This window comes from Capra hircus, chromosome 25, assembly GCF_001704415.2.
Source record: "Capra hircus breed San Clemente chromosome 25, ASM170441v1, whole genome shotgun sequence".
Taxonomy (NCBI): Eukaryota; Metazoa; Chordata; class Mammalia; order Artiodactyla; family Bovidae; genus Capra; species Capra hircus.
In genome coordinates, this window is record NC_030832.1 from 3,571,123 (window position 1) to 3,598,800 (window position 27,678).

The following is a 27,678-nucleotide window of genomic DNA, read 5'->3' on the forward strand; positions in this document are numbered from 1 at the left end:
TGAACTTAAATATTTATTTAAATAGGAGTTTATTACCTGTTCTATATACTGAGAATCTGTGGAAGTGTTACTCAGAAAAGAATTAAATGGTGGGGACACTTTCCAGTAACTGACCAAGCCCACCCACCTTCACAAGTCAGAAGAGGGGTGGGGGCCCAGCTGCCTGCCCACCCCAGCAGCCCGCAGACCCGACGCCTCAGCCCCGGTGGCTCTGTCCTGCTCAAGGCAGCGAGGGTACCTCCCCACAGGGTTGATGACCCCGAGCTCTGGCTGGCGGGGGTCTCCAGGTTGCAGACCCCATGGGCAGGTGTGTGGTGTGGAGACAAGTGGTATTATCAGTAAGGAAGCTTGATGGTGCAGTCACGGCTGGGCTCCAGTGGGTTTAACCAGGGACTGAGACACCAGCATTGTCCCTGGGTAGTGGGTTCAGCAGAAGCACTGAGACCCTGAGGTCTTGACCCCCACTGCCTTCCAACTACCTGCAGGCCCCCCACCCTCTTTCCCTCACAAAAGAAGGAAGCCAGGCAAGAGAGCAGAGGCCTCGGGCAGGGGAGTGAAAGGGCCAATTTAATGAGGAACTATCAACTGGGACTGGCCACGGTTCACAGTGACAGGAGGCCATGCAGTGGCTGTGCAGGACCAGCAGGGGGCGGCAGGATACAGCGGTCCATGGGAGCAAGCTCACAGACAAACCCTTCAGGAAACGGTGTGTGCTCAGGCCCAGGGCAGGGCTGGTGGCCACCAGGGCACCTCTGCCACTTGTGGCTGCTCCTTCCTTGTCCCAAGCCTGTCCCCAGTCCAGCGCCATGGCTGCTCCAGCTGGGGTGCAGGGCCCTGTGGGCACCGGGAGGAGGGTCCATAGAGAATGCACTGCAGAGCCCAGAGTGCCCGCAATGAAGCCCCACTCTGTCACCTCTGGTCCCACCTGGGACATTCCAGGCAGAGGCTGTGCCCACACGCTGCGAGGACACAGTATAGCCAGATGGCCCAGCTCCTGGGCATTCCTTCTGGCCCCAGCAAAGGCTGGGCTTCACAGAGGTGTGGCTGAAAGGGAGCTGGGCAGGGGCCATGGAGAATCGCTTCTTGGCAAGCTAGTGTCCAGTCCCTCACCCTGTAGCCTGCAGGTGTGCTGACCTCTATATACCCCAGGTGATTCCTGGGCGCAGTTAAGAATTCCTGAGTTCTGAGGGCCAGAGTCATTGCTTCTGACCATCATGCCTGCCTCTAGCATTCACAAACTCAGGCCTGCCTGGGTCCATCCACCACTTTCAGCCCAGCAGATCAGAAATGACGGTGGCTATGGGCTCGGCCCCACTGCAGGCCCCGGTCTGGGGAACCAGCCACGGCTCTGGCTGCTTTTGGTCCCTGGGAGACTCTGGACCAAACCTGTACCTGGTACAGAAATGGAGAAGAGACCCCAGCAGGGAGGACCATGTGAGAAGACCACTCCCTCTCCTCTTCTTGATCACAAATGCCTAGCACGCCAGCAGCACGCAAGCTCAGCGCCATCCCCCACCACTCGCTGGCCCTTGGCCTGAAATCCAACAGAATTTTTGCCACAAGAGTCAGATGCTCAGGGAAGGGCAAGGCGAAGAGGACAAGACTTCCAGGGGACAGGCCAGTGGAATGGCTTCCAACCCCCAGTGGGAGCAGGGAGGTGAGCCACTGAGAGCAGGGGGCGAAGCACGGGGGGCCAGACGGACAGCAGGGAGTCCAGGCCCAGCCTGTCAGCACAGGCGCTTGTACGTGTAGATGTAGGCCTTGCAGCTGGGGCACGTGTGCGTCACATCCTTGAAGTCGTTGATGAGGCAGGGGATCAGGCAGCAGCCCAGGTCACACCTGCATCAGGAGAGACAGGGGCCTGAAGAGCAGGGGCCGAGAGCCCAGCCCCCTGCAGGGCAGCAGAGGTGGGCACGGCGCCACCCCGTGGGTGCCTGCACCACCTACCCCATGAAGCAGCAGAAGAAGCCCAGCACGAAGTTCATCAGGCCGATCTCATAGGAGATCTTGGTGGTGATGGCCTGCTGGCAGTGGGGGCACACTGTCTGCACGGGCGCGCCCTCGAAGATCTCTCCCTGCAGCACAGTCACGGTGGTAGCAGCCCCTGAGGGGACCAGCACCGTGGCTGTGTGGCCCCCGGGGCCACCGTAGGGCCCTGGCGGGTAGGGCCCCGGTGGGTAGTAGCCCATGGGTGGATGGGGACCCGGAGGAGGGTAGAAACCTGGAAACAGAAGACGGAGCAAAGGCGGGTCACTGGCAGGCCGGCCACTGGCCCCCAGGAAAGGTGAGCACAAATCCCCGAGCCTCTAGCACCCCAGGACACAGGCCCGGGGCCCAGGCCACCATCGTCCTTCTCCCAGCCTTTCCTGGTCTCTGTCCCAGAGGACAGAGAAGCTCCCTGTGCCGTGCTCTTGGGCACCTTCCCGTGTCTGCTGTCCACCCGCACAGTCAGCCCTCTGCCCTTATGTTAAACACCCACACAGATTGCCAGCTGGCAGCAGAGGCTGGCCCAGCTGCCAACATGGGGTGCTGGGCTGGGCAGGTTCCTTTCAGTCTTACCTGGAGGCATGTAGGTGCCGTCCGCGTTCACATGTGGGGGGATGAAGCCGGGCTGGGGCATCGGGTGACCGGGCGGCTCATAGGGTGGGGGGCCGATGTCTGTAGGGGGCAGCGACATGCCCGGTGGGGGCTGCATCACAGCTGGGGAGGTGCGGCCTGGACGGAGCGGGGGAGGAAGCGCAGAGGCTTAGTTGTTGGAGGGGTGCAGCTCCCGGCAGCTGCGAAGGGCATGGGCCTACCTGGAGTGGGTGGAGCGCCACTTTTCTCCTCCAGAAGGGGGGCTGTGGGACCCCCAGGATAAGGAGGGGGTGGATCATTCGACATCTTTGCTGCTTCTCCTGGGCCTGGAGGAGAAACCAGGGTGCAGGCTGTGCTCCCAGCTACCCCCACCCGCCCCCGACACAGGGCCTTCCGTGGCTCCTCCCATGGGCGTCCCTTGCTCTTGGCCTCAGGTCACCTTCACTCGTCTCCCCACACAGGGCTCATCGCTTGGTATGGGCCGGGGCCAATCCTTTGGGAGCACAGACTCGGCTGCCCCCAGGCCCTGGAGATGCCCCACCATTGCCAAGGTAACCCAGCCTAGAGCCACCATCCTGCAATCTCCAGAAACACGAGCCTCAGGGGTCACCCACACTTCTGTGTGGGAGCAGAGGGCAGGGGGGTGGCCCGGTGAAGGGGGCGGAACCCAGCAGCTCAGGAACCTCATCTAGGGCGTCTCAAGGGCAGTCCAACTGGGTCCTGTCCGCCCCCTCCCTGAGGGGGCACCAGGCTGACCCCCGCGCCGGGGACTGCCTGTGGAGGGTCGGGCGATGCTGTACCTCTGATCCCAGGTACTCAGAGGAGACAGGCAGGTGAGGCTCCTTCCACCGCCGGGCTGGGAGAACACGCAGGGCTCTGGGAGCTGTTTCGGGGGGAGACCCACCGGCAGCGCCCTCAGCACCAGGGCAGAGCTGGCCCCGGGCACCTGGCCCCGCGCAGCCGTGGTGCCATCCTGTGTCCCTACCCACGCCCAAGCTCCCCCTCCCCTCCCAACAGCTGCTGTCCCCCCAGGACCACAGCCAGTCCTCCATCCTTTCCCCACCAGCCCAGAGCAGCCCCCATACGTCCACATGCCCTGTGGGAAACAATCAAAACCGAGGGCATCTCCCCCAGCAGCGGCGCAGTAGTGTGGTCAGGGAGTGGACGTTGAGAAGGAAGGAGGTGTTGCTGGTCTTGGGACGTACTCTCCCTCATTTCCTCCGCAAAGCTCACTAAAAGCACCTGGTGCTGGAGAAGCAAGCCACCTTCCCGCCCCGGGTCTGCTCTCTGTCTCCTTTAGTAAGACACTTCCTTCAACTCCCCAACAGCATGAAAGCCCCTAAATTAGTAGCATTTTAAAGTGAGACTTTTTTTTTTTTAACTGAAAAAATGTGAACTAGGAAGAAGAGCTACAGGGGGTCCCCAACAAGCCTGCTGAGGGAGGAGCCTGGAGTCAGTCAGTTTAAATATTAAATGTAACAAACCAGTGGCAGGGCCAGAAGGACTGAGTCCAAGCAACAGAAGTGAAAAAGATAAAATCAATTTCATCAAAATGTAAGACTTGTGCTTCTAAGGACACCATCAAGAAAGTGGGAAGACAGCCCACACAATATAGGAAAATTCTTTCAAATCAAGTATCCTAGGGACCTGCACCATTTAGGATACATAAAGAACTTTTCTAACTCATTAACAGAAAAGATGAGTCTTTTTAAAATGGGCGAAAGGATGGGAACAGACATTTCTCCAAAGATGAACAAATGCTCAATAAGCACATGAAAAGAACCTGAACATTGTGAGTCAAAAGGCGACTGCAAATCAAAACTACAAGGTACCATTTCCTACCTACGGGATGGCTAAGATGAAAAGGACAATAATGAGTATCATGTAGAGAAACTGGAAACTCTCCTCCCCTCACTGCTGGTGTAGCTGCTCTGGAAAACCGTCCGGCAGTTCTTCAGGAGCCACCCAGCAATCCCGCTCCTAGGTATATACCCCAAAGAACTGAAAACTCATGTCCACACAAAAACCTGTGCAAGGATGTTCATAGCAGAATTACTCATAATAGCCAAAATGTGTAAACAACTCAAGTGTCTATCAACTGATAAGTGGATAAACAAACTCGCCATATCTATACAGTGGAATATTATTCAGCCACGAAAAGGGATGAAGTACGGACACAGCTACAACCTAGATGACCCTTGAAAACGTGATGCTCAGCGACAGAAGCCAGACACAAAGGACCATGTATTGTATGATTTCGTACATGAGGTAAATCCAGATAATCCACAGAGGCGGAAACCAGATTAGTGGTTTCCAGGGGTTTGGGGGGCTGGTCTGTGGCCAGTATGGAATTCCTTTTGGTACGCTGTAGATGTTCTAAAACTGGAATGATGGTTGCATGATTCTGTGACTATACTAAAAACCACTGAATTGCACACTTAAAAATTTTTCAGCTGAGCCATGATCTTAATTCTCGGACCAGGGGTAGAACCTGTTCCCCCCTGCACTTGGAGTACAGAGTTTTAACCACTGAACCGCCAGGGAAGTCCTTGAACTGCACACTTTAAATGGGGAAATCATGTGGTATGCAGATTACTGTACGTCAATAAAACTTATTAAACTGAAGGAAAACACAATTGCCCAACCATATCATCCTAATGCAGCCAGTCTGCACAGGCAGCCAGGTTTTTATATAGTTGCTGTTGTGATAAAGTTAAATCCTTTTAACATTGTGTCACATATATTTCCTCTATCCTGTAAGAGTCCATGATCATAGATTTTAGTATTTCCAAAAAGGGGCCCATCCCTGTTTACTTGACCAATCCCTATTAAATCATTTAGACGGCTCCTTGTTACTGTCATAAAACAATGCAACACCTTTGACTAATGCTGTTTCCCTGTCTTGGATTATTTCCTTGGCCGAAACACGCCAGAAGTGAGATTATTAGGTCAAAAAATATAGACATTTTACACCTTCTGTGAAGGATGATGCTGACTTACAGCGCACACTTTGAATACTGTTAATCACTGATTTGTAATGTTAAGATGACACTTGGTTTCGTCGCACCAGCCCCGGCATCACCCAACACTGAACCTGGGGCAGGCGCTGCCACAGGGCTCCGCTTTCCCCCTGGCCCCGCCGGCTCCTGTCTCCTCTCCCCTCCACACCCACCCTGCAGCTGCCTTTTGAAGCCACGGCAGAGCCTGGGGGGCAGGCCCCTCTGCACCTATGACCAACACAGCCTAGCACAGAGCCTGGGGGGCAGGCCCCTCTCCACCTATGACCAACACAGTCTAGCACAGAATATTTTCAGTCACCCTAAAGTGAGATTCCCCAGTGGCTCAGCAGGTAAAGAATCTGCCTGCGATGCTGGGGACGCATGTTCGACCCATGAGTCAAGAAGATCCCCTGGAGAAGGATATGGTAACCGGCTTCCGTATTCTTGTCTGGGAAATCCCATGGACAGAGGAGCTTGGCGGGCTACAGCACATGGGGTCCAAAAGGGCTGGACACGACTGAGCACACGCACACACAGTGGGATGGAGCCCATCTCCAAATCTGTCTGTCTCTGGACCTATTTCCTGCTATATCTCATCTTGCCTTCCCCAGAACAGCAGGTGCTGGGGGCCTCTGGGGTGGGACACAGGGCCAGGCACTTTCTACAGAGCCCAGTCTCCCCACGCCCCTGCGTGGAGTTCAAAGCACAAGACTTCTGGCCCCGGGAGGCAGCCCTGGCGTCCTCTGCTCCAGCTCCTCCTCGTTCACTGCAGAGCACGCGGCTGTTGAGCCAGGGCCAGGGCCTGGCCAACTGGCAGCAGCCAGAGGCAGCCTGGGGTCTCCCTGAGGAAGCCGGGAGGGCCTGGGCCCAGGCCAGCAGGATGCGCTCCTCCCTGGCTCCATCGCCTGCTGGAAACTCCATTCGGTAGTCTGAGCCGTCAGGACACGCACCCTGTGTGGGGAGGGTGCCAACCCTGCCTCCAGGGTCCCCACCCCACATAGCACCTGCTGAGGGAACACCAACACCATCTTCTGGAGGAAGGCTGGGAGGGCAACGTGGGGCTGAGCCCCGTGAGCACACACACACAGGTTCCTGGAGGACGAGGAAGGGCGTGGGGTGAGACAGAGACAAGTGGGAGGACGGCGGCGGCCAGACGGAGGACGTTCTGACATCAGCTCCGCCAGGGCCGGCTACAACAGCCATTCTCAAGGTTTTTGGTCTCAGGACCCCTTAACCCTCAATTATTAAGGACACCAAAAAGATGTTGTTTCTGTAGGTTATACCTATCAATACTTACCTTACTAGAAACCAAAAATGAAGAACTGTTAAAAGTATTTGTTCATTAAAAAAATTAACTCATTGCATGTTAACAAAAACTTAACTACTTTCCAAAACAAGATTGGCATTGTTTTACATTTCCGCAAACCCTTTACAAGTCTGGCTTAACATCATTTAAAAGTCTACAAATAACAAATACTGGAAAGGATGTGAAGAAAAGGGAACCCTCCCACACTGCTGGTGGGAATGTAGATTGGAGCAGCCCTACAGAGCAGCAGGCAGGGTCCTCAAAAAGTGAAAAACAAAGTTGCTGAATGACCCAGCAATCCAACTCCTAGACATATATGTGGACAAAGAAAGTGAAGTCGCTCAGTCACGTCCAACTCTTTGCGACCCCATGGACTGTAGCCCACCAGGCTCCTCCATCCATGGAAATTCTAGGCAGCAGTACTGGAGTGGGTTGCCATTTCCTTCTCCAGGGGATCTGGGTATTGAACCCAGGTCTCCTGCATTGGGGGCAGACACTTTACAGTCTGAGCCACCAGGGAATGCCTCTTTCTTTCTTTTCTGGACAAAACTCTAATTCAAAAAGATGCATGCTCCCCCATGTTCACAGCAGCACTATTCACAACAGTCAAGACGTGGAAACACCCTAAATGTCCACCGACAGATGGATGGACAGGATGCGGTGCATATACACAAGGGGATACTACTCGGCCACAAAAAAGAACCAAGTGGTGCGATGTGCAGCAACGTGGATGGACTGACATGGTCACCCTAAGTGCGGAAGTGAGAGAGATGGACACCATGTGGCATCTCTTACATGTGGAATCTAAGTGAGACTCGCTCAGTCGTGTCCAAACTCTTTGTGACGCCATGGGCTATACAGTCCACGGAGTTCTCCAGGCCAGAATCCTGGAGTGGGTGGCCTTTCCCTTCTCCAGGGGATCTTCCCAACCCAGGGATCGAACCCAGGTCTCCCGCACTGCAGGTGGATTCTTTCCCTGCTGAGCCACCGAGGAATCTAAAACGTGACACAAAGGAACTTACCTATGAGGCACAAGCAGACGTACAGACAGAGCAGACTGTGGTGCCCAGCGGGGCAGGAGAGGGGCAGGAAGGACTGAGAGCTCGGGATTAGCAGATGCAGACTCTGCAGAAGGGATAAACAAGGGCCCACTGTACAGCAGAGGAACTATACTCAACAGCCTGTGAGAGCCAGAGAAGAATATGAAAACAATGACTATGTATGTATAACCGAATCACTGCTGTACAGCAGAAATTAACACAGTGTTATAAATCAACTATACTTCTATAAAATGAGAAAGTCTGGCTTAAGAGAGGACAGCTGAATGCCTGTATCTGCTGCTTCTCCATCCAATCTGTTGTGATGTTTTGGATGAAGTATGAGAAAAGCCAGCCTCCTACAGTAAGCAACTGGAAAGGAGGGAGGGACTGAATAGTCTTTTCAGCTGATTGTGGATATTCTTCAACACCACACCCAAACTTGACAGTTCTTAAAGGTTATCTTCAATATGGAATACGAATCTTTCACAACAAAATTTTCCCTTTTACACTGAAAACATCACTGGGCTACCTTGTATTTGGAATGGCTCTTTCACACATGGCTGGTTTTATAAGAGCACGCCTGGGTCATTTGGAAAATTCTGGCCCACATTTATGAGCCTGATTATGTAGGTCTGGCAATGTCAAGGCATCTCATATGATATGCCCCTCTCAAAAAAAAAAAAAAAATCACATTGTTAGTATCACCACCAATCCCATCAGAAAAGTCTTTACTACTGGGAAGTTGTCAAGCTCACAGCAGGAAAAACAAGTTTTCCAAGATTTTAACATTTTCACTTGAAAGCTCAAATTTGATCACTGGCAACACATACAAAAACAAAAGGTCAGTTGTTTTCCTTGCAGGCTCTTTGTCGCCTGAATCCCCAAGTCCGAATAACTATAGTCTGTGTGTCAGCTCTTATTTTAAGTAAATGTGGAGCTCCATGAAAACGCCAGCTGAGTAGCTGGGCTCACAGCTCCAACAGCTGCTCACGTGCTTTCCCTGAGGGACCCAGCATGCTGCACGCGCCTCCTCTCATTTCACCACACAAAACATTAACAGCGTGCACCCAAGGGTCCAGCTAACACACTCAGTCATTTTTATTGCTTTTTCTTCAGTGAAGCCTGCAGGGAGCGACACAACCACGACAATCACTGGCACAGCGGGTACCACACCTGGAGCTAAGTCCCACTGCTGCTGTACCACCCCTTCGAATGCCAACGTGATGGTGACAGGCAGAAGAACTAATAACCTCCGAGTGTCCTTATAAACACAGTCCTGACCTTCAGCCCCGGAAGATCTCAGGAAGCCTCCAGGCGACTGCAAGTCACTCTTCAAGAGCTGCTGGGCGAGAGGAGCCCCAAGCTGGTGAGAGGGTACCTGCAGGCAGAGCAGGTCAGGGCTCCACAGCCAGAGGGACAGAGAGGGGACCGTCCCAGGGGGCCTCCGAGCGGACTGCTGTCACTCCAGGAATGTACCTGCTGCCACACGCGCCAGACTAGTTCAGACCCAGCTCTCCCACTCTGCAGCTGTGTGACCTCACTGAGCCTGTTTCCTCGTCGGTAATCACACCTACCACTTCAGGGCTGGAGCAAGTTTTATAATAAAGAGTGTGTGCAAACTGCCCAGAGCAGTAGCTTGCGGCCTCGCTCATGAGAACACTGAATAAATGGCCCCAGTTATTGGGGTTGATTATTATGACAACATCCAACAGGAAGGAAAACAACACAGGCACTGCCGCCTCTGCCACAGCAGGCTCTGGTCCCCCAGGATCTTGGGGACCGGTGACCCAGTCCAGCCTGAGCGCCCAGCCTGCAGAGGTCACCGAGGCCCGGCAAGTGGAGGCCGACCTGGGGGCCCCTGAGACACCTTCTGGAAAGGAAGACAGCCCAGCAGTCCTCCTGAAGGGCCAGCTCTCTTTCCCAGCATTTGCCCTGGCATTCCACAGCTGCAGTGCCCAGGGAAGGGTACTGGGCCTGGACCCTGGTGTCCACCTGGGGCCCTGGAGGCAGCAGCTGCAGGGCCGAGTTTCCCAGAGCTGGGCCAGCCTGCCTGCTGCTCCAGGAACTCACCCCCCGGCTCCCGCAGCCACGGCACCATGATGCCAGCTGGCCCCAGGGGGGCTCCTCTGTCCCCAGGAAGCAGGTTCTAGGCGGCTGGCCAGAAGGGCTTGGGGCTTTGCCGGGAAAACAGAAAGGCAGCCTTTTGCCTTGTCTTCAGCTCCTGTCTGCTGAACCAAGGAGGCGCCCACTGCTCTGGGAGGGGTGGGGGGTCCTGGGGTCCACCAGAGGACGGAAGCACTCAAGCCCTGTGAGCAAGCAGAACTTTCTGGAGGCCTGACCCCCACCGCCCACACCCCCCACCCTCTTGGAGGCGTCCCTCTGCCCGAGGGCTGCTCACCAGGGATGGCCACTGGCTCCCCGGGCAACGCCATGTAAACCTCCTGTTCTCGCAAGTCCCCAGGGGCGGGCTGAAGGACAGTCTGTGTGATGGCCACTTAACAGAAGCCCCTGGAGTGGACGGTCCTTCTTTTGGGAATAACCAGTGTCTGCTGGTGCTGACTGCTGTGTAGCACCTACTTCGTGCTGGGCACAGGCTGGGAAGTGGCAGGGAGTGAGAGGCTTGGTCCTGCCTTCCAGAAGCTCACAACTGAGTTGGGGAGACCAGAGTCAAAGACACACCCCAAACCCCAACCCCAAGGACACAGTGAGACCAGTGGTACATGAGAAAGTACGCCGTCAAAGTACAGCCAGACCAGACCCGTTCCAGGGGTCAGGGGACATCTCTCCAAGCGAGCCAGGCGGGGGGAGGAGGTGGGGTCAATGCAGGCTGAGGGGGAGGGCAGGGACAGCGGCAGGACAGAGTCACAGGCCTCAGTAAGGAGGCTGTGCCCGGGGTGGACAGCCAGACAGCAGCCTGGAGCCGTCGAGTCTCAGGGTGGCCTCAGAGGCACAGGGCCGGGGGCTTCCCTGCAGCGTTCAGACCTGGGAGCCCCCGGAGGACCAGGGCAGTGGTACCTGTGTGAAGATGCTCTCAGCCCGTCTAACAGCGGGTGCCCACATGACTCGGTTCTAGCCAATGAGTCACACAGGTGACAGACATTCTTGGAAGGTGCCGAAAGGGAGCCGCCTCACCCGGAGAGGGACCCCGTGTCCTCGGGCCCTCCTCCTGCCTGCCGCCAGGAGGCTGAAGGCTACAGCCCCACAGCCACGCTGACCACGAGACGACCTCGGGAATGGAAGCCGTGCAGAGGACAACTGAAGGCGCCCGGGCCCCGGATGACCATGGAGACACCCTCCCAGCGCTGACCACCTCCCCTACCCTGCAGTGAGAAACAAGCTCACTTGTTTTCACCAGTTATTTTGGGTTTCTGAGTAAATGCAGCCAGACCCAACCTCAGTATCTAAGGGAAACAGAGAAGCTGGTTTACAGCAATTCTCAACCCACAGCAGCCAGAATCTACTGATTCTGATTGGTACGTTTCCAGTTGATTATTTTAACAAGGAAGGAAAACAAGTACTATTAACAATAAACAGTGCTCACTGGGCCTGAGGCTTTGTAAACAAGAGGTCCCTCCCTGAAAAGCTCCCACAAGGACTTTCGGAGGCCTTGGCTTCCTCTAGCCCACAAGTTCAGCACCGGTGGGACTGGAAGTCCTGGTCTCTGCCCCTTTTCCATTGTCCTTCCTGCTAGAGGCAGGAGCCCAGACAGCATCACTGGTGGCTGCGAACCATTTCTTCATCTTTACACTTGAACACGGGTGTATCTGATGCCTTGGGAATTCTAAACACTTCAAAATGGGCTAAAGACACGGAAAGGACCAGAAAGCAGATCTTGTTTTCCCATCTGGCTGTGCTCCTCTCACCAGCCCCACACGCTCCTCTGGGATGAACATCACAGCTCCATGGAACTGATACATCAGCCTAAGCCAATGGCCCCAAATACCACAGCCTGGGCCCTTCCCCAGGGAGGCTGGAGCCCTGATGGCACAGGTCAGGCTGAAAGTGGAGACACCTCGCCTGCTAGTGCCCAGGCGTCTAGCCACCTGATACTTCAGAGTCTCAGTCTTCCCATCTGTGAAATGGCAGCAGCCGCCCCAGACCCACAGGGTTGTGTCAGTGAGGTTGTGATGAGAAGAGCAGGCAGTACTGTGTTCCACAAACACAGACAATGCTTTACATACATACAAACAGCTGTATTTATGGAGCCTCAACAGAGCATGGGAAAGGAAGTATACAATGAAACAGAAAAGAGAGAATATGCTGGTTGCTTTTCATCGGAAGGAAAATCAAACGGCACACAGGACTCCAAGAATGGTCTGGGCTAAGACAACTGTAAGACTTCTAGGAACCGTCATGATGACGACAATAATGAGCACAGGGTGTCCGCCACACTGACGCTGGCTGGAGCCGAGGCAAACAAGTCTGACCCCACGGGACAGAGGCACGGGCACCTGGGCCACGCAGATTGGGCGGGTGCACATAGCTTTTCTGGAGGACAACCCCACTGCCTGGACCTTCTCCCACGTTCAGTCCATTTCGAGGCACTTGTCCTCGAGGCACACGCACGGAGGGGCTGTCCCCTACTCATGCGCTGGAGTCTCTACGCCAGTTTTGTAGGGATTTGGTAACACCGGTCAGTTCTCTGTGCCAAGTCCCTTCACACTGCTCTAGTAAAACCGAGGGGATCCACACCCGTGAAGCTGGGACATGAAGACCACCAGGGTAGTTCCAGGTGGCACTGGTGGTAAAGAATCCGCCTGCCAAGGGACTTCCCTGGCGACCCAGGGGTTAAGACTCCACGCTCCCAATGTAGGCGACACGAGTTCGATCCATGGTCTGGGAACTAAGATCCCATATGGTGCACAGTGAGGCCAAGCACCTGCTTCCCAACGCAGGAGACGTAAGAGATGCGCATTTGATCCTGGGTGGGGAAGGTCCCCTGGAGGAGGGCGTGGCAACCCACTCCAGTATTCCTGCCTGCAGAATCCCAAGTCAGAGGAGCCTGGCGGGCTACAGATAGTTCCAGCCTTGGATACCTCTCCTGGAGAGCCAGCAGAAGGTCACCTGGCAGAGGCAGCGGGTGAGAAAATCCCAACAGACAGACGCATGAGCAAACTGAGACAGGGCTTGCCCGAGACACGAGCTGGAGAGATCTCCTCCTGCCCCCGAGCCCCCCACCCCAGCAGGACTAGGCTCAGGAGCTCGGTTTCTGCTTCTACCGCTGGCACAGAGGAGGAAGTACAGACAGGGGAGAACAAGAAGCCAGGGCCAAAAACAGATGCAGCTGCAACCACGACTGAATAAACAGGACAGCCGCACCTGCTGGACAGGCAGGGCTCGGTAACCAGAAGGCAGACTAATTTTAGAAATGCGATGAGTCTAAAGAACCAATGCTTAGGCAATCAGAGTGGAACCCTGAAAAGACGAAGTCCTTACCTCTGCCTTTGTTGAGCCGACACAAAATGGAAGGCAGCTCTGTGCCCCACTATACCACCACGGCGAGCTGACGCAAAATGGACAGCCTTGCAGTTGACTCTAGTTTAATTGGTTACCTCAGATCAAGACACCCAGCCCAATCCAGGAAAAAGGTTCGAGGCCCTGAAGTGCACCCCAGCCATATGGCCACTACAAGGTCCCCCAGCTGTAAGAGTCTTATTTTGGACACAAACACCTGCTGGCCTCACCAGCCCAGGCGAGCTCAGCCAGGCCTTGCCCAGGTCCCCCAATTCCATCGGGGAGGAGTGGATCTCTATACTCCCGAGAGAAGGCTTTGCCTTTCTGCCCTCATGAGCTCTAAGGTCCTATATGCACCCCTCGGGAGCACGCGGAGGGAGCGTCTCTGCATCACAAAAGTCCCTGTGTTGCAGGCAGTCTCATTTCTCACACTAGGCACCGCCGGGAGGAGAATGTCTGCCGCGGTCAGTCCAGCATGGCATGCTTCTAGAGGTCACCTGGATGGAGTCAGTGAAAAGAAAAAAGCCCAAAGCCAGCAGACTAGTAATTATTCCCGGGGTGGGACCTTACCATTCCAATGGTAAACAGCCTTTGAAAGGGAGTGCGGTAAGAAGCTGTGTACAGGCTGACACACAGCAGTCCAGGGACACACTCTCCAGAGGAAACGTCCCTACATGCAGCAAGGGGTGCCCACATGACCAGCACTGACAATCCCCAGGGGCTGGTGTGACACGATGTCCACAGAGGTGAAGGGGAGAGCGGGAAAAGTGCTCTGGGAAACGTCAGTGGGGAGCAAATATAACCAGCATTTGAACTTACACTCCATGAAATAGTACATGGAAGCTTAACTAAATTCCTGTCACTCTAAATGGATATCTGACCTGAAGAGTTGACCCAAGCCATTTGGAACAGAATTATTCTGGATCTCCTCTTTGAGGAAGTGGGAACCCATGTTATATCTGGGGTTGCCTTATTTTTGGCCATGTGTGTATTCATGCATCTAGAGGTCACCTTTCAGGCAGGAAGTGTCTCTAGGGATCACCAAGTCCAAGGTGTCAGCTGACATACATCTGGTCTTCAGACGTTACTAAGAGCCCACAAAGGCAGGCCTGGACTACTCATCAGGCTCTTTTCTAAGCCCTGAAGATGAGGAAACAGCTGTCCACAAACTAGTGGGGGAGAGGCCGAGAAGCACAGAAACTGGTAAAATACATTAGTAGGTCAGCTGGTGAGGCCTGCCACGGTGGAAGGACAAGCAGGGAAGGGAGGGCTTTTCTGAGGCGAATCTTCAAAAAGACAGGACTGAGGTGAGGAGAGAGACTCCCCCAGGGCTGGTAAAGAAATCTGCCTGCCATATAGGAGACCTGGGTTTGATCCCGGGGTTGGGAAGATCCCCTGGAGGAAGGCATGGCAATCCACCCCAGTATACTTGCCTGAAGAATCCCATGGACAGAGGAGCCTGGCGGGCTACAGTCCATGGGGTTGCAAACAGTCAGACGTGACTGAGACACTAAGCACCAGAGCGGTCCCACCCAGAGGACTGGAGCGTGCCTATACACCCGCGCAAGGCGAGTCAGGCGGAGGGATCCCTGCACTGTCTGGGATGCTAACGTGGGTCCCCGAGTCCTGAACCCTACCCCACCTCTAGTAGGCACAGGTCCCAGCCAGTGTGACTGGGACCACAGAGAAATGGGTCCCAGTGGGGACCCCACGCTCTCCAGGAGGAGCAGGTAGACAGATGACCTGAGCTCAGAAACCAAGGCCTGCCCCAAGTGCCAGAGCTGAGAAGTGGTCACGTGAACAACACGGAATTCCTCTGGTTCTGGGATTAGCCAACTGTATTCAGCAGAGCCATTACTACCCAAGTTTATTCTTTCTTTCAAGTGACTACCTACTTGAAAAGACTTAACATTCTTTATCCTTTAATTCAGCCAACACTTCACAGGCCTCTCCATGGAGGCCACTCACTGCCCTGGTCCCAGCCCTCAGGGAGCTGCAGATGGAGGCGAGGCTTGCACTTGAGAAAAACTTACAAAAGATACTCAGCAAAACCTAAGGAGACCTGTGACGGCAGGTGCTGCGGGTGAGAGAAGGGTCGGTCTGTTGGCGGGAGGTGGGGGCGCCCTGGGAAGGCTTCGAGGACTGGGTGAGCCCTAGGTAGGCCCTGTAAGGAAGTGGGCTGGGGTTCCAGGACTGGAACTAAGAATCACTAGGAGGAAAGAACTGTGGTCAAGGGCCCAGCTGCCCCAGGCAGGCCGGCAGCTCTTGAAGGCAGGGGTAGTGCCGAGGGTTAGTCTCTCCACGGCCCCAGGCAGCACATCGAGTATCAGCTGACAAAGTGATACTCCAGGCGGGAGCTCTGCCCGCAGCCCATGGGCCCTGCGTCAGGGAGCAGCACCCCAGGCCCCAAGATGGATGTCTGGTAGGTGTCCCAGAGCTGTCTCTGCCCCTAAACCCTGATCTGTAGACAAGCCAAGTGAACACCATGGTTCAAAGAGCTCTCAGATCTTATCTGCTGGTCAAGGTTTAAGGTCAAGGTTCAAAGGGAAAAGTCTGGACTTGGCCGTATGTTCCAGACCTCTTTACCACACTACACTCCAGACACCCCTGACTGTAGCTCACTCTCCTGCAAACAACCAAACCCTGCCCCCACCAAAGACCCATCCCTCAGGCTCCAAACCCTCTTTCCAGAAAATCGAGCTTCTCCTATACCTCCTTGTGGAGGGATCCCCTGTTCCTCACTCTCGGGGCCCCGCTGGAGAACACCTCATTGCCCCGGGGGCGCAACTCGGCCCCTGGCACAGAGGTGCTGAACAAGCAAGTCAGTGAGGGAAGGCTTCCCACCAACCTAACCCCCTCAACAGGGCCAGAGCACAGCCTCCATCGAGAAGGCCCACGCTGGCTCTCCAACGAGTGTGTCAAATATTCAGACGAGAAAAGAAACGCTTTTCTTGAGTCACAGTCAGGTCCACGGAGCCATTTTCACAGGGGAGCCCCCATTTCCCTTCAGGCCTGCCATCTCAGGACTGCTGGGTTTGGGACCCTGCTCTGCCATTACGTGCCAACCCTGGGCAAGTCACTTGGTCCTCTGGCTGCATCCTCAGCTGGGGGATGCAGAGGTGCTCGAGCTAGGTCTGCAGCCCTGGCACTGAGTACGATGACCACACACGGGTGAGGGTTCGACCAGGTGGGCACAGGGCGCACACCAAGCACACACTGCAGATGGAACCTCCCTCCTGTTGCCTCCCCAGCCGGCAAGGCTGCTGTTCATACTGTTAACTTCAGCTGTGACAACCCTCTTACTTCCTCCTGAAGTGATAACGGGCTGGGACTCTCCTCAAACCCCACCCAGGGCCACTCTTCCACCCTTCCCTACCTACTTTCACTTTCCCTGGCCTGTTTTCTCCTTGAAGGAAACACACAGACAACAGAGCAAATTTGAGTCTGGACTGAATCAAAACTCACGGGACATGTCAACTACAAACTAGCACTTACCAAGGCCACTGCCAACGAGGGACCAACAAAGGCCTTTGCCATCTGCCTCCACTGAGACTGAAGCCCGTGCTGCTATGGCTACTGACCTTCAACAACCCCTGAGGGAGATCAGGTCGGAGTGAGGCGCTCTGTGCTCCAGGGAATCTGATGGGACAGGTCTTTAGATAGTTGCTTGTTTTTAGGGACAGACTTTATGACCTCAATCCTTGCATCTCCTCATATCTAGAGAAGCACTAAATCCCTTCCTGGTGACATCAGACCCTCATGGCCAACAAAAAACCTTTTGTAAATTGAGTGCTTCATGGTGTTGAACTCCCCCTTCACCAAAACCTTATATATTGACCTCCCCCCACTGCCACTTTGGAGCAGTCTCTCAGAGCTATCTGAGATGCTGCCTCCCGGGCTGCAGTCCTCATTTTGCCCCCAAATAAAACTTAACTCACAATTCTCAAGTTGTACATCTTATTTTTTAGTCAACAGACACAACATGGATCCAGCACGTGCACAGCTTTTCCTGGCCCCTCATGACACCTCCTTGGGTGTCATGATGGATGGTCTGGACCACCCAGTGGATAGATCACGTGAGACCTCATAGCACCCACAGATCAGGAGTACCAGAAAAAAGTGATGACATGTTTTCTGGAAGAATGAAGCTCTGGAAAGGCAGATGCTTTGTTGCACAGCTTAGAAGTCACAAAAAGGCCTCCAGTGTGGGCTATGGAGTCCACGCAGTGCTGGTCCCAGGACCCCAGCATTGTCACCAGAGACTGATGACCCAGAGAAGGAGAGGGAGTAGGTCCGCAGGCTCAGGAGCTGATGGATCCTGCATCTCCTCACGTGGGCGGCCCCTCCCAGGGGGAGAGGCTCTGCCTACCAGAGGTCCCCGGCCAGGTGCCCCCTGCCCTCTGCAGCACTAAGTTGCACCACAGCCTCTACCACCTTCAGGGGAGATGTGTCTTGGAGGATCCAGTCTATGCAGGGAGGAGGAGACTGCAGGTGTTTGTGGGATCCTAGAAACTGGCCCATTTCCATGCTGTGCACTCCACTTCCAAGTCTCTTTGTGGGAGCACAATAAGCCTCGCGCCACCACTGCCAGCCTGGCTCTCCTCCTCTCTCCTCCCCACTGAGGGCCAGTGTCCTCTGCGGTGCTCCCACGGCATGCTGGCTGCTCACTGGCACAGCTGCCTCCCTCCTCATTAGGGCAGAGACATTAAAATACGATGCCACGACTTTAACTGGCACGCCTCCCTGTGTCCTATAGGAGTAGAATTATGTCTGTGCCCTTTCAGTAGTGTTTCTGAGAGTGGAGATGCATTTTCCCAGGCCCTGTCTCTTCTCTCCCCTCAGATCACTGAAGAGGGAGGGTTAGCATTAGTGTCGATGGCTGTGGAATAAAGTACCTGGGCCCAAGGGACTCATAGCTTAACTGGGCTATGCAGCCCTGTGCCCCTCGAGCATTAGGAAACACACCGAACCAGCAGGTTCAAACGGAGCAAGAAAGCAGGAATGGCTTCCAAGCGGACCACCTGCATCAGTTCCTAACAACTCTATCTGAGGGACAACCTGGCCATAAGGACACCTTCCACTAGCTCCCCTTCAAAGCAGTTCTGTTCCCTGAAGTAGCATTCACACAGTTCATGCGTTCGTCCTTAGGGCGATTCTAGAATCACCACTGCCTGTTGTTCTTTTCAAATCTTTTCAAGAGCACATATGAAGTTCTTTCCTGGTTCCAGAGGCCCATCCAGATTCCTCAGGTCCTCAGCGATGGGAAACAGAAGGACTTTCGTGTATGCGGACAGTTAAAAAACAAGGGGAAGAACTCTAGACTACTGATTGCTATGCATGTTTAACCATCTGGGAGGGAAACAGACAGATATCCTCAGCTCACCCTGATGAGGCGGGATGGTCAGAATGGTGATAAAGTATAATAAAATATTGGACATTCTAGATGGTGTTCTATGGGCGGTCACGGTAAAATTTCTTCAACTTTCCTGTACATTTGGAATTCTTCAAAATTAAACATCTGCCAAGGCAGAGCTGGTGGGCCTCTCCCCATCCAACTCTTATCTTAGAATCAGCCCTGAGGAAAGGAACAAAGCAGTAGAAGCCAGGTCACACTTGCCAGGCACTGCCCTGCCCAGCAGCCCACGGGAAACACAAAACTGGTGAAGACACTATCCTCAAGGTCCTCCACCCTCCTCACTCTAAGACAAAGGTTCTCAACCCCAAAGGAGCCCGAGAATTATCTGGGGAACATATTAAGTAAAGTCCTGGGGCACATCTCATAACTGCTGTATCTGAACCTCTGGGGGTGGATCCCCCTAATCAGCCTTTTGAACAAGGGCCCCCAGTGACTGACGCAGAGGACTTTAGGCCCACAATGGAGAAACTTACAGCCCCTTGCTCCTTACCTGACACCTCTTGAGAGGATACCTGGGAACATTTATAAGAAAGCAAAAACATGCCTACCCTTAACTCAAGGGTCCAAACCCGGACTCGCATGATGCTGTGAGTTCAACTACAACGTCTTCAGTGGCATGAGGCTGGGCCCAAAGCCAAGCCAGGTCACTGCCTCCATCCCCCTACCTCCCCGCCCCTAGCACTAGCATGTGTGGCCGAAAGCGGGCACAGAGATTTACAGATGTAGGCGGGCCGGGGAAGGCGGGGGAGGCAGAGACGCGCGAGGCCCGGCGGGCCTGCCAAGGTCACCACGGAGCCCAGCAGAGGCTTCTTTGTCACCGAGACCCTCCGCCCGAGCCCCTCTCCTTGAGGGAACAGCCCCTGCAGAAAACTGGGGGTGGTACTTCCCCAAGCTTGCCTGCAAGGATGTGGGAGGCATGATGGCGGGACCCCAGGGTCGGGCCGGCAGCCCCTGGTGCATCGAGCCCGCCGCCCGTCCGGGCCTGGCTAAGGTGTCACCGCAGTCCCGCGGGTTGCCGGCCAGCCTAACGAAGGTACGACGTCAAAACCCCAAAGCCGCTCTGGATCGTCTCGGCGTCCTGGGAGGAGGCTACTGGCCTGCTGCGCCGCCCCCGGGGTCCCTTTACCTCGACAAGCCGGCCGGCCCAGGCCGAGAGAACGCAGAGACAGCCCGAGTCCAGATTGTCTGTCTCGGAGGACAAGACCCTCAGCCCCGCGGGGCTTGACGCGCACAACGCACCCCACCTCCCGCCCAAAGGCCTCTGGGAGATGCAGTCCGTTCCAGGCCCTTGAGACGCGCTCCGCGGGCCAGGGGGGACCACAGTGCCCGGCGTGCACCGCGCGGCTGCCGCGGGCGGGGGCGGAGAGGGGGCTTCGCAGCCGGAGGTCGTCCCTCTCCCTGCGAGGGCCACGAGCGCCCAGCCCTGCTCCCGAGGGACTCCACGGGAAGCCGTCTAGAATGGTCGGGGCGACTCACCGTCGCCGCGGCACCGGCGGCGGCCGCAATATCAAGAACGACCACCTCCGAAGCTTGTAGTCGGGCGTCAGAAGGAGGCGGGTAGGCTTTGGAGCAGGGCCGAGGCCCACGGCGTCACGGCGAGGGGCGGGACCGTGAGGTCAGCTCGGGGGCGTGGCCTCAAGGCCGCACGTGACCATCCCTGCGGGCCTCAGGCGAGCGCGAGCGTTTCGGCCCAGGCGAGGCACATAGCGGGACCTGGGGGTTGTCAGATGAGGTGACTTTGTCAGGTGAGGTGACTGGAAAATCATGGGAGGTTTACCTCCCGGTGCACCAGTCCCCGTCCCTGCACTGCCGCCCCAACTCCCGTATCTGCCAGAGCAAAACGCACCTGCTGTCCTTCCAGGCACGTTTGTACCTTTATTCCACAAGTATTTATTTATTTTTTATTTTTTATTTTTTTTAATTTTTTTTCACAGGTATTTATTTTATAGGCACATAGGCGTTATGTGGACAAACCCAGGTGGGAACGATGGTGGTTGCGTGATATGGAGATTCCAAGCAGAGCTTAAATGAGACAACACACCGTCTTCTTTCAGCTCTCATACCGTTAAGTGTTTTGTTATTGTTCAGCGTGTGAGTAGGCATTTTTTAAATTAATTTTTGTGTGTGTGTGGCTCTGTGAGGCATGTGGGATCTTAGTTCCCTGACCAGGGATCCAACTGGTGCCCCTGCATTGGAAGTGTGGAGTCCCAACCACTGGACCGCCAGGGAAGGTCTAGAGGGCATAGTTAATGCCATATTCCCATTTTTGTGCTTTTGATTGGTTCTGCTGTTTAAAATGGCCCCCGAGCATGGTGTTGACGTGCTGTTCAGTTTTTCTGAGTACCAGAAGATCTTACACAGAAAATACTTACGTTAGGTCAGCTATGCAGACCTCAGTTATAGTGTTGTTGGTCTTGAGGGCAATGTTATTGAGTGAAATATATATTAAATAAAGTATTTTTAAACAGAAACACTCAAAACATGGTTATGTGTTAATTAGTTGATACAAATATTGTGACAGGTAGCTGACAGGAATCTTATCCTACATTTCCCTGGGAGCAGTGGTTCAGTACAGTAATTCCCCTACATATAAACAAGTTCATTCTGAGAATGAGTTTGTAAGTCCAGTTTGTTCCTTAAGTCCAACAAAGTTAGCCTAGGTACCAATCTGACACGATTGGCTATACAGTACTGTACTCTAATAGGTTTATAATACGTTCATTCAAATAATAGATGAAAAACACAAAAATAAAGAACACATTTTTAATCTTACAGGACAGTAGCTTGAAAAGCACGGTAGTATACTATTTAACAGCTGGTATACAGGGGCCGGCATCCAGTGAAGAGGCAAGAAGAGTGACTGGAGAAAGGAGGGGGTGGGAGATAGCAGAGCTGATGGATCATCAGCAATAGGAGACGGAGGGCAAGCTGCAGTTTCACTCACACCTGACACAGATGGCACAAGTTCCGGTTCCTTGCTGGATTCAATTCTATCTACCCTCCTGAGAACACAATCCAGTGATGTCTGGGTAGTAACTTTTTTTGTCATCACAGATGCCAGGTAGCACTGGATTGCATTCTGAATGGCTGCTGCAACCTTTGTGTACCTTTCTGTGTTCAGGTCCTGTGCCTCAAACCCTAACAGTGCTTCCTCAAATAAGAAAACCCCCATACCATTTCCTGCATCGTGACCCTCTTCTGTTCTTCAGTTACTTCTTCCTCTTGTCGCTCCACTCAATTATCTTCACTTTTGCTTCGATTGTTATCACTTGGTGCTTCTTAGCAGTAACCGCTACATCACTGCTACTTTTGCACTTGCTTTTGGACATCCTGGGCTTGAGAAAAAGATGCTGTACTACTGTGCTCTATACAGTACTGTACAGTAAAGCACAGCCACTTGTAGAGGATGCAGGCATGTGACAATGTTTGCCAGACACGTGAACTGACGTACATGACTAAATGTGCAAACACACATTCACATCTTTGAAAGTTCAAAACTTGAATTTTCATATGTAGGGGGCTTACTGTATTCACTATTTCAGTATTTACAGTGACTTTTTTAAGAATAATTTTTATTTTCTTTTTTTCTTAATCAGGTAATTAGATATAGTTTATTGTTAATATCTAAGTCTTTGGTCATTTTTAATATACCCAGATAATGTTCCTGCTTTCTTTTTTTCTTTTTTTCCCACTCCGAATGGCTTGCAGAATCTTAGTTCCTTGACCAGGGATTGAACCGGGACTCTGGCAGAGAAAGCACTGATCCTAACCACAATTCCCTGGTGAGGGAATTCCCACCACTTTTTAAAAAAATTGAAATATAGTTGATTTACAATGTTGTTTTCATTTCTGATGTACAGCAAAGTGATTCAGTTATACAATATATTCTTTTTCATATTCTTTTCCATTATGGTTTACTACAAGATATTGAATATAGTTCCCTATGCTATACCATGCTGCTAAGTCGCTTCAGTCGTGTCCGACTCTGTGTGACCCCATAGACGGCAGCCCACAAGGCTCTTCTGTCCCTGGGAAGAACAGGCAAGAACACTGGAGTGGGTTGCCATTTCCTTCTCCAATGCATAAAAGTGAAAAGTGAAAGTGAAGTCGCTCAGTCATGTCCAATCCTTATCGACCCCAAGGACTGCAGCCTTCCAGGCTCCTCTGTCCATGGGATTTTCCAGACAAGAGTACTGGAGTGGGGTGCCATTGCCTTCTCCTGTGCTATACCATAGGACCTTGTTACTTATATGTTTTATATATAGTACTTGTGCGTCGCCGCCAGCAGCTGCGATGGCACACAAGCGCAGCTGAGAGGAGCTACCCTATGTCCGAGGTCAGGGGCAGCAGCCCAGAGTGCCAGGCTGCGACGGCTCAGGAACTCCGAGAGGAGCTACCCGACAACCGAGGTCAGGGTTGGCGGCCGGGAGGAGCTACCCAACGCCCGAGGAGGAGTGGCTGCGCAGGAGGGCCTAGAGGAGCTACTCCACGTTCAAGGTCAGGAGGGGCAGTGGTGAGGAGATAACCCATCATCCAAGATAAGGAGCAGCGGCTGCGCTTTGCTGGAGCAGCCGTGAAGAGATACCCCACATCCAAGGTTATAGAAACCCAAGTAAGACTGAAACCATAATCGCAGAAAACTAGTCAATCTAATCACACTAGGACCACAGCCTTGTGTAATTCAATGAAACTAAGCCATGCCGTGTGGGGCCACCCAAGACTGGCGGGTCATGGTGGAGAGGACTGACAGAATGTGGTCTACTGGAGAAGGGAATGGCAAACCACTTCAGTATTCTTGCCTTGAGAACCCCATGAACAGTATGAAAAGGCAAAATGATAGGATACTGAAAGAGGAACTCGCCAGGTCAGTAGGTGCCCAGTATGCTACTGGAGATCAGTGGAGAAATAACTCCAGAAAGAATGAAGGAATGGAGCCAAAGTAAAAACAATACCCAGCTGTGGATGTGACTGGTGATGGAAGCAAGGTCTGATGCAGTAAAGAGCAATATTGCGTAGGAACCTAGAATGTTACGTCCATGAATTAAGGCAAATTGGAAGTGGTCAAACAGGAGACGACAAGAGTCAATGTCGACATTCTAGGAATCAGCAAACTAAAATGGACTGGAATGGGTGACTTTAACTCGGATGACCATTATATCTACTACTACAGGCAGGAATCCCTTAGAAGAGATGGAGTAGCCATCATGGTCAACAAGGGTCTGAAACACAGTACTTGGATGCAATCTCAAAAACAACAGAATGATCTCTGTTAGTTTCCAAGGCAAACCATTCAGTATCACAGTAATCCAAGTCTATGCCCCAACCAGTAATGCTGAAGAAGCTGAAGTTGAATGGTTCTATGAAGACCTACAAGACCTTAGAACTAACAAATACCCCCAAAAGATGTTCTTTTCATTATAGAGGACTGGAATGCAAAAGTAGGAAGTCAAGAAACACCTGGAGTAACAGGCAAATTTGGCCTTGGAATACAGAATGAAGCAGGGCAAAGGCTTAATAGAGTTTTGCTAAGAGAATGCACTGGTCATAGCAAACACCCTCTTCCAACAACACAACAGAAGACTCTACACATGGACATCACCAGATGGTCAACACCAAAATCAGATTGATTATATTCTCTGCAGCCAAAGATGGAGAAGCTCTATACAGTCAGCAAAAACAAGACCAGGAGCTGACTGTGGCTCAGATCATGAGCTCCTTATTGCCAAATTCAGACTTAAACTGAAGAAAGTAGGGAAAACCACTAGACCATTCAGGAGTGACCTAAAGTGAGAAATAGATTTAAGGGACTAGATATGATAGATAAGAGTACCTGATGAACTATGGTCTGAGGTTCGTGACATTGTACAGGAGACAGGGATCAAGACCATCCCCATGGAAAAGAAATGCAAAAAGGCAAAATGGCTGTCTGGGAAGGCCTTACAAATAGCTGTGAAAAGAAGAGAAGTGAAAAGCAAAGGAGAAAAGATATAAGCATCTGAATGCAGAGTTCCAAAGAATAGGAAGAAGAGATAAGAAAGCCTTCCTCAGCGATCAATGCAAAGAAATAGAGGAAAACAACAGAATGGGAAAGACTAGAGATCTCTTCAAGAAAATTAGAGATACCAAGGGAATGTTTCATGCAAAGATGGGCTCAATAAAGGACAGAAATGGTATGGACCTCCTAACAGAAGCAGAAGATATTAAGAAAAGGTGGCAAGAGTACACAGAAGAACTATACTAAAAAGATCTTCACAACCAAGATAATCACGATGGTGTGATTACTCATCTAGAGCCAGACATCCTGGAATAGTGAAGTCAAGTGGGCCTTAGAAAGGATCACTATGAACAAAGCTAGTGGAGGTGATGGAATTCTAGTTGAGCTCTTTCAAATCCTGAAAGATGATGCTGTGAAAGTGCTGTGCTCAGTATGCCAGCAAATTTGGAAAACTCAGCAGTGGCCACAGGACTGGAAGGTCAGTTTTCATTCCAATCCCAAAGAAAGGCAATGCCAAAGAATGCTCAAACTACCGCACAATTGCACTCATCTCACACGCTAGTAAAGTAATGCTCAAAATTCTCCAAGCCAGACTTCAGCAATATGTGAACTGTGAACTTCCGGATGTTCAAGCTGGTTTTAGAAAAGGCAGAGGAACCAGAGATCAAATTTCCAACATCCACTGGATCATCGAAAAAGTGAGAGAGTTCCAGAAAAACATCTATTTCTGCTTTATTGACTATGCCAAAGCCTTTGACTGTGTGGATCACAATAAACTGTGGAAAATTCTGAAAGAGATGGGAAATACCAGACCACCTGACCTGCCTCTTGAGAAACCTATATGCAGGCCAGGAAGCAACAGTTAGAACTGGACATGGAACAACAGACTGGTTCCAAATAGGAAAAGGAGTACGTCAAGGCTGTATATTGTCACCCTGCTTATTTAACTTCTATGCAGAGTACATCATGAGAAACGCTGGGCTGGAAGAAGCACAAGCTGGAATCAAGATTGCCGGGGGAAATATCAATAACCTCAGATATGCAAATGACACCACCCTTATGGCAGAAAGTGAAGAGGAACTCAAAAGCCTCTTGATGAAAGTGAAAGAGGAGAGTGAAAAAGTTGGCTTAAAGCTCAACATTCAGAAAACGAAGATCATGGCATCTGGTCCCATCCCTTCATGGGAAATAGATGGGGAAACAGTGGACACAGTGTCAGAGTTTATTTTTCTGGGCTCCAAAATCACTGCAGATGGTGATTGCAGCCATGAAATTAAAAGACGCTTACTCCTTGGAAGAAAAGTTATGACCAAATCTAGATAGCATATTGAAAAGCAGACATTACTTTGCCAATAAAGGTCCATCTAGTCACGGCTATGGTTTTTCCAGTGGTCATGTATGGATGTGAGAGTTGGACTGTAAAGAAAGCTGAGTGCTGAAGAATTGATGCTTTTGAACTGTGGTGTTAGAGAAGACTCTTGAGAGTCCCTTGGACTGCAAGATCCAACCAGTCCATTCTAAAGGCGATCAGTCCTGGGATTTCTTTGGAGGGAATGATGCTAAAGCTGAAACTCCAGTACTTTGGCCACCTCATGGAAAGAGTTGACCCATTGGAAAAGACTCTGATGCTGGGAGGGATTGGGGGCAGGAGGAGAAGGGGACGACAGAGGATGAGATGGCTGGATGGCATCACCGCCTAGATGGACATGAGTTTGGGTGAACTCCGGGAGTTGGTGATGGACAGGGAGGCCTGGCATGCTGGGATTCATGGGGTCGCAGAATCTGACACGACTGAGCAACTGAACTGAACTGAAATGAACTGATATATAGTACTTTGTTTCTGCTAATCCCAACTTCCTAATTTATACTCCCCCACCCTCTTTCCCCTTTAGTAACCATGAGCCTGCGAGTTTTCTATGTTTGTTTTACTTTTAAATTTTTGTTTATGACTGTGCCTCACAACTTGCTGGATCTTAGTTCACTGACCAGGGATTAAATGCACACCATTGGCAGTGAAGGCACGGAGTCCTAATTCTCTGGACCGCCAAGGAATTCCCAATTTGTGTCATATTTTAGATTCCACACATAAGTAATATCATATATTTGTTTTTCTTTTTTAAAAAAATATTTATTAATTTATTTGTCCAGGTCTTGTGTGGCATGTGGGATCTTCGATCTTCATTGTAACACGTAGGATCTAGTTCCCTGACCAGGGATCAAACCCAGGCCCCTGCATTGGGAATGGGGAGTCTTAGACACTGGACTATCAGGGAAGTCCCTGATATTTGTTTTTCTAACTTACTTAATATGACCATCCCTAGGTCTCTCCATGTTTCTGCAAATGGCATTATTTCATTCCTTTTTATGGCTGGGGAGTTGCAACAGCTTTATAGAACATAAATACCACTAACAATGAAACTCAACTGTATATGATTTGATTGACTTAAAAAAATTATTCTGATTGCTGTGCGGAGCACGGTTTAGACCAAGAAGCAATTAGGAAGTGGGGAGACCAGCACACATGTAGTTTTAAAAGTCTCTACTAATTATGTTTAAAAGGTAAAAAGAAACAGATGAGATTAACTCTGTTTAACTTAATATATGCAAAATATTGGGCTTCCCAGGTGGCTCAGTGGTAAAGAATCCTGCCAATGAAGGAGACAGAAGAAATTTGGTTCCATCCCTGGGTCAGGAAGATCCCCTGGAGTAGGAGGAAATAGCAACCCACTCCGGTATTCTTGCCTGGAAAATTCTATGGACAGAGGAGCCTGGTGGGTTACAGGCCATGGGGTCACAAAGAGTTGGACACAACTGAGCTCACACACACACAACACGATGCAAAATATTATTGTTTCAATATTTAATTAACATAAAAAATTATCAGTGAGATA

General features: G+C 52.0%; 1 protein-coding gene and 1 long non-coding RNA gene across 5 annotated transcripts in view; one reads left to right on the plus strand and one right to left on the minus strand.

Annotated features, from left to right (window-relative positions):
• Positions 1-20,441, minus strand: CDIP1 (cell death inducing p53 target 1). 4 transcript variants are annotated; one of them, XM_018040388.1, is made up of 6 exons: positions 20,269-20,441; positions 3,378-3,460; positions 2,799-2,903; positions 2,560-2,715; positions 1,948-2,221; positions 1-1,839 (listed from the first exon to the last, which is right to left on the minus strand). In XM_018040388.1, the coding sequence occupies exons 3-6, from the start codon at positions 2,881-2,883 to the stop codon at positions 1,728-1,730; spliced, it is 627 nt and encodes a 208-aa protein (XP_017895877.1). In that variant the 5' UTR covers positions 2,884-2,903; positions 3,378-3,460; positions 20,269-20,441; the 3' UTR covers positions 1-1,727. The 4 variants fall into 4 exon arrangements, with proteins under 4 accessions (XP_017895877.1, XP_017895876.1, XP_017895878.1 ...); XM_018040387.1 differs by lacking the exon at positions 20,269-20,441 and adding an exon at positions 19,919-20,257; XM_018040389.1 differs by lacking the exon at positions 20,269-20,441 and adding an exon at positions 10,938-11,277.
• LOC108633883 overlaps positions 20,259-27,678 on the plus strand; it is a 15,796-nt gene continuing 8,376 nt past the window's right edge. Inside the window, exons 1-2 of the long non-coding RNA XR_001917244.1 lie at positions 20,259-20,349; positions 20,727-20,883. This is a non-coding gene — a long non-coding RNA (uncharacterized LOC108633883). The remainder of the gene's footprint in view (positions 20,350-20,726; positions 20,884-27,678) is intronic.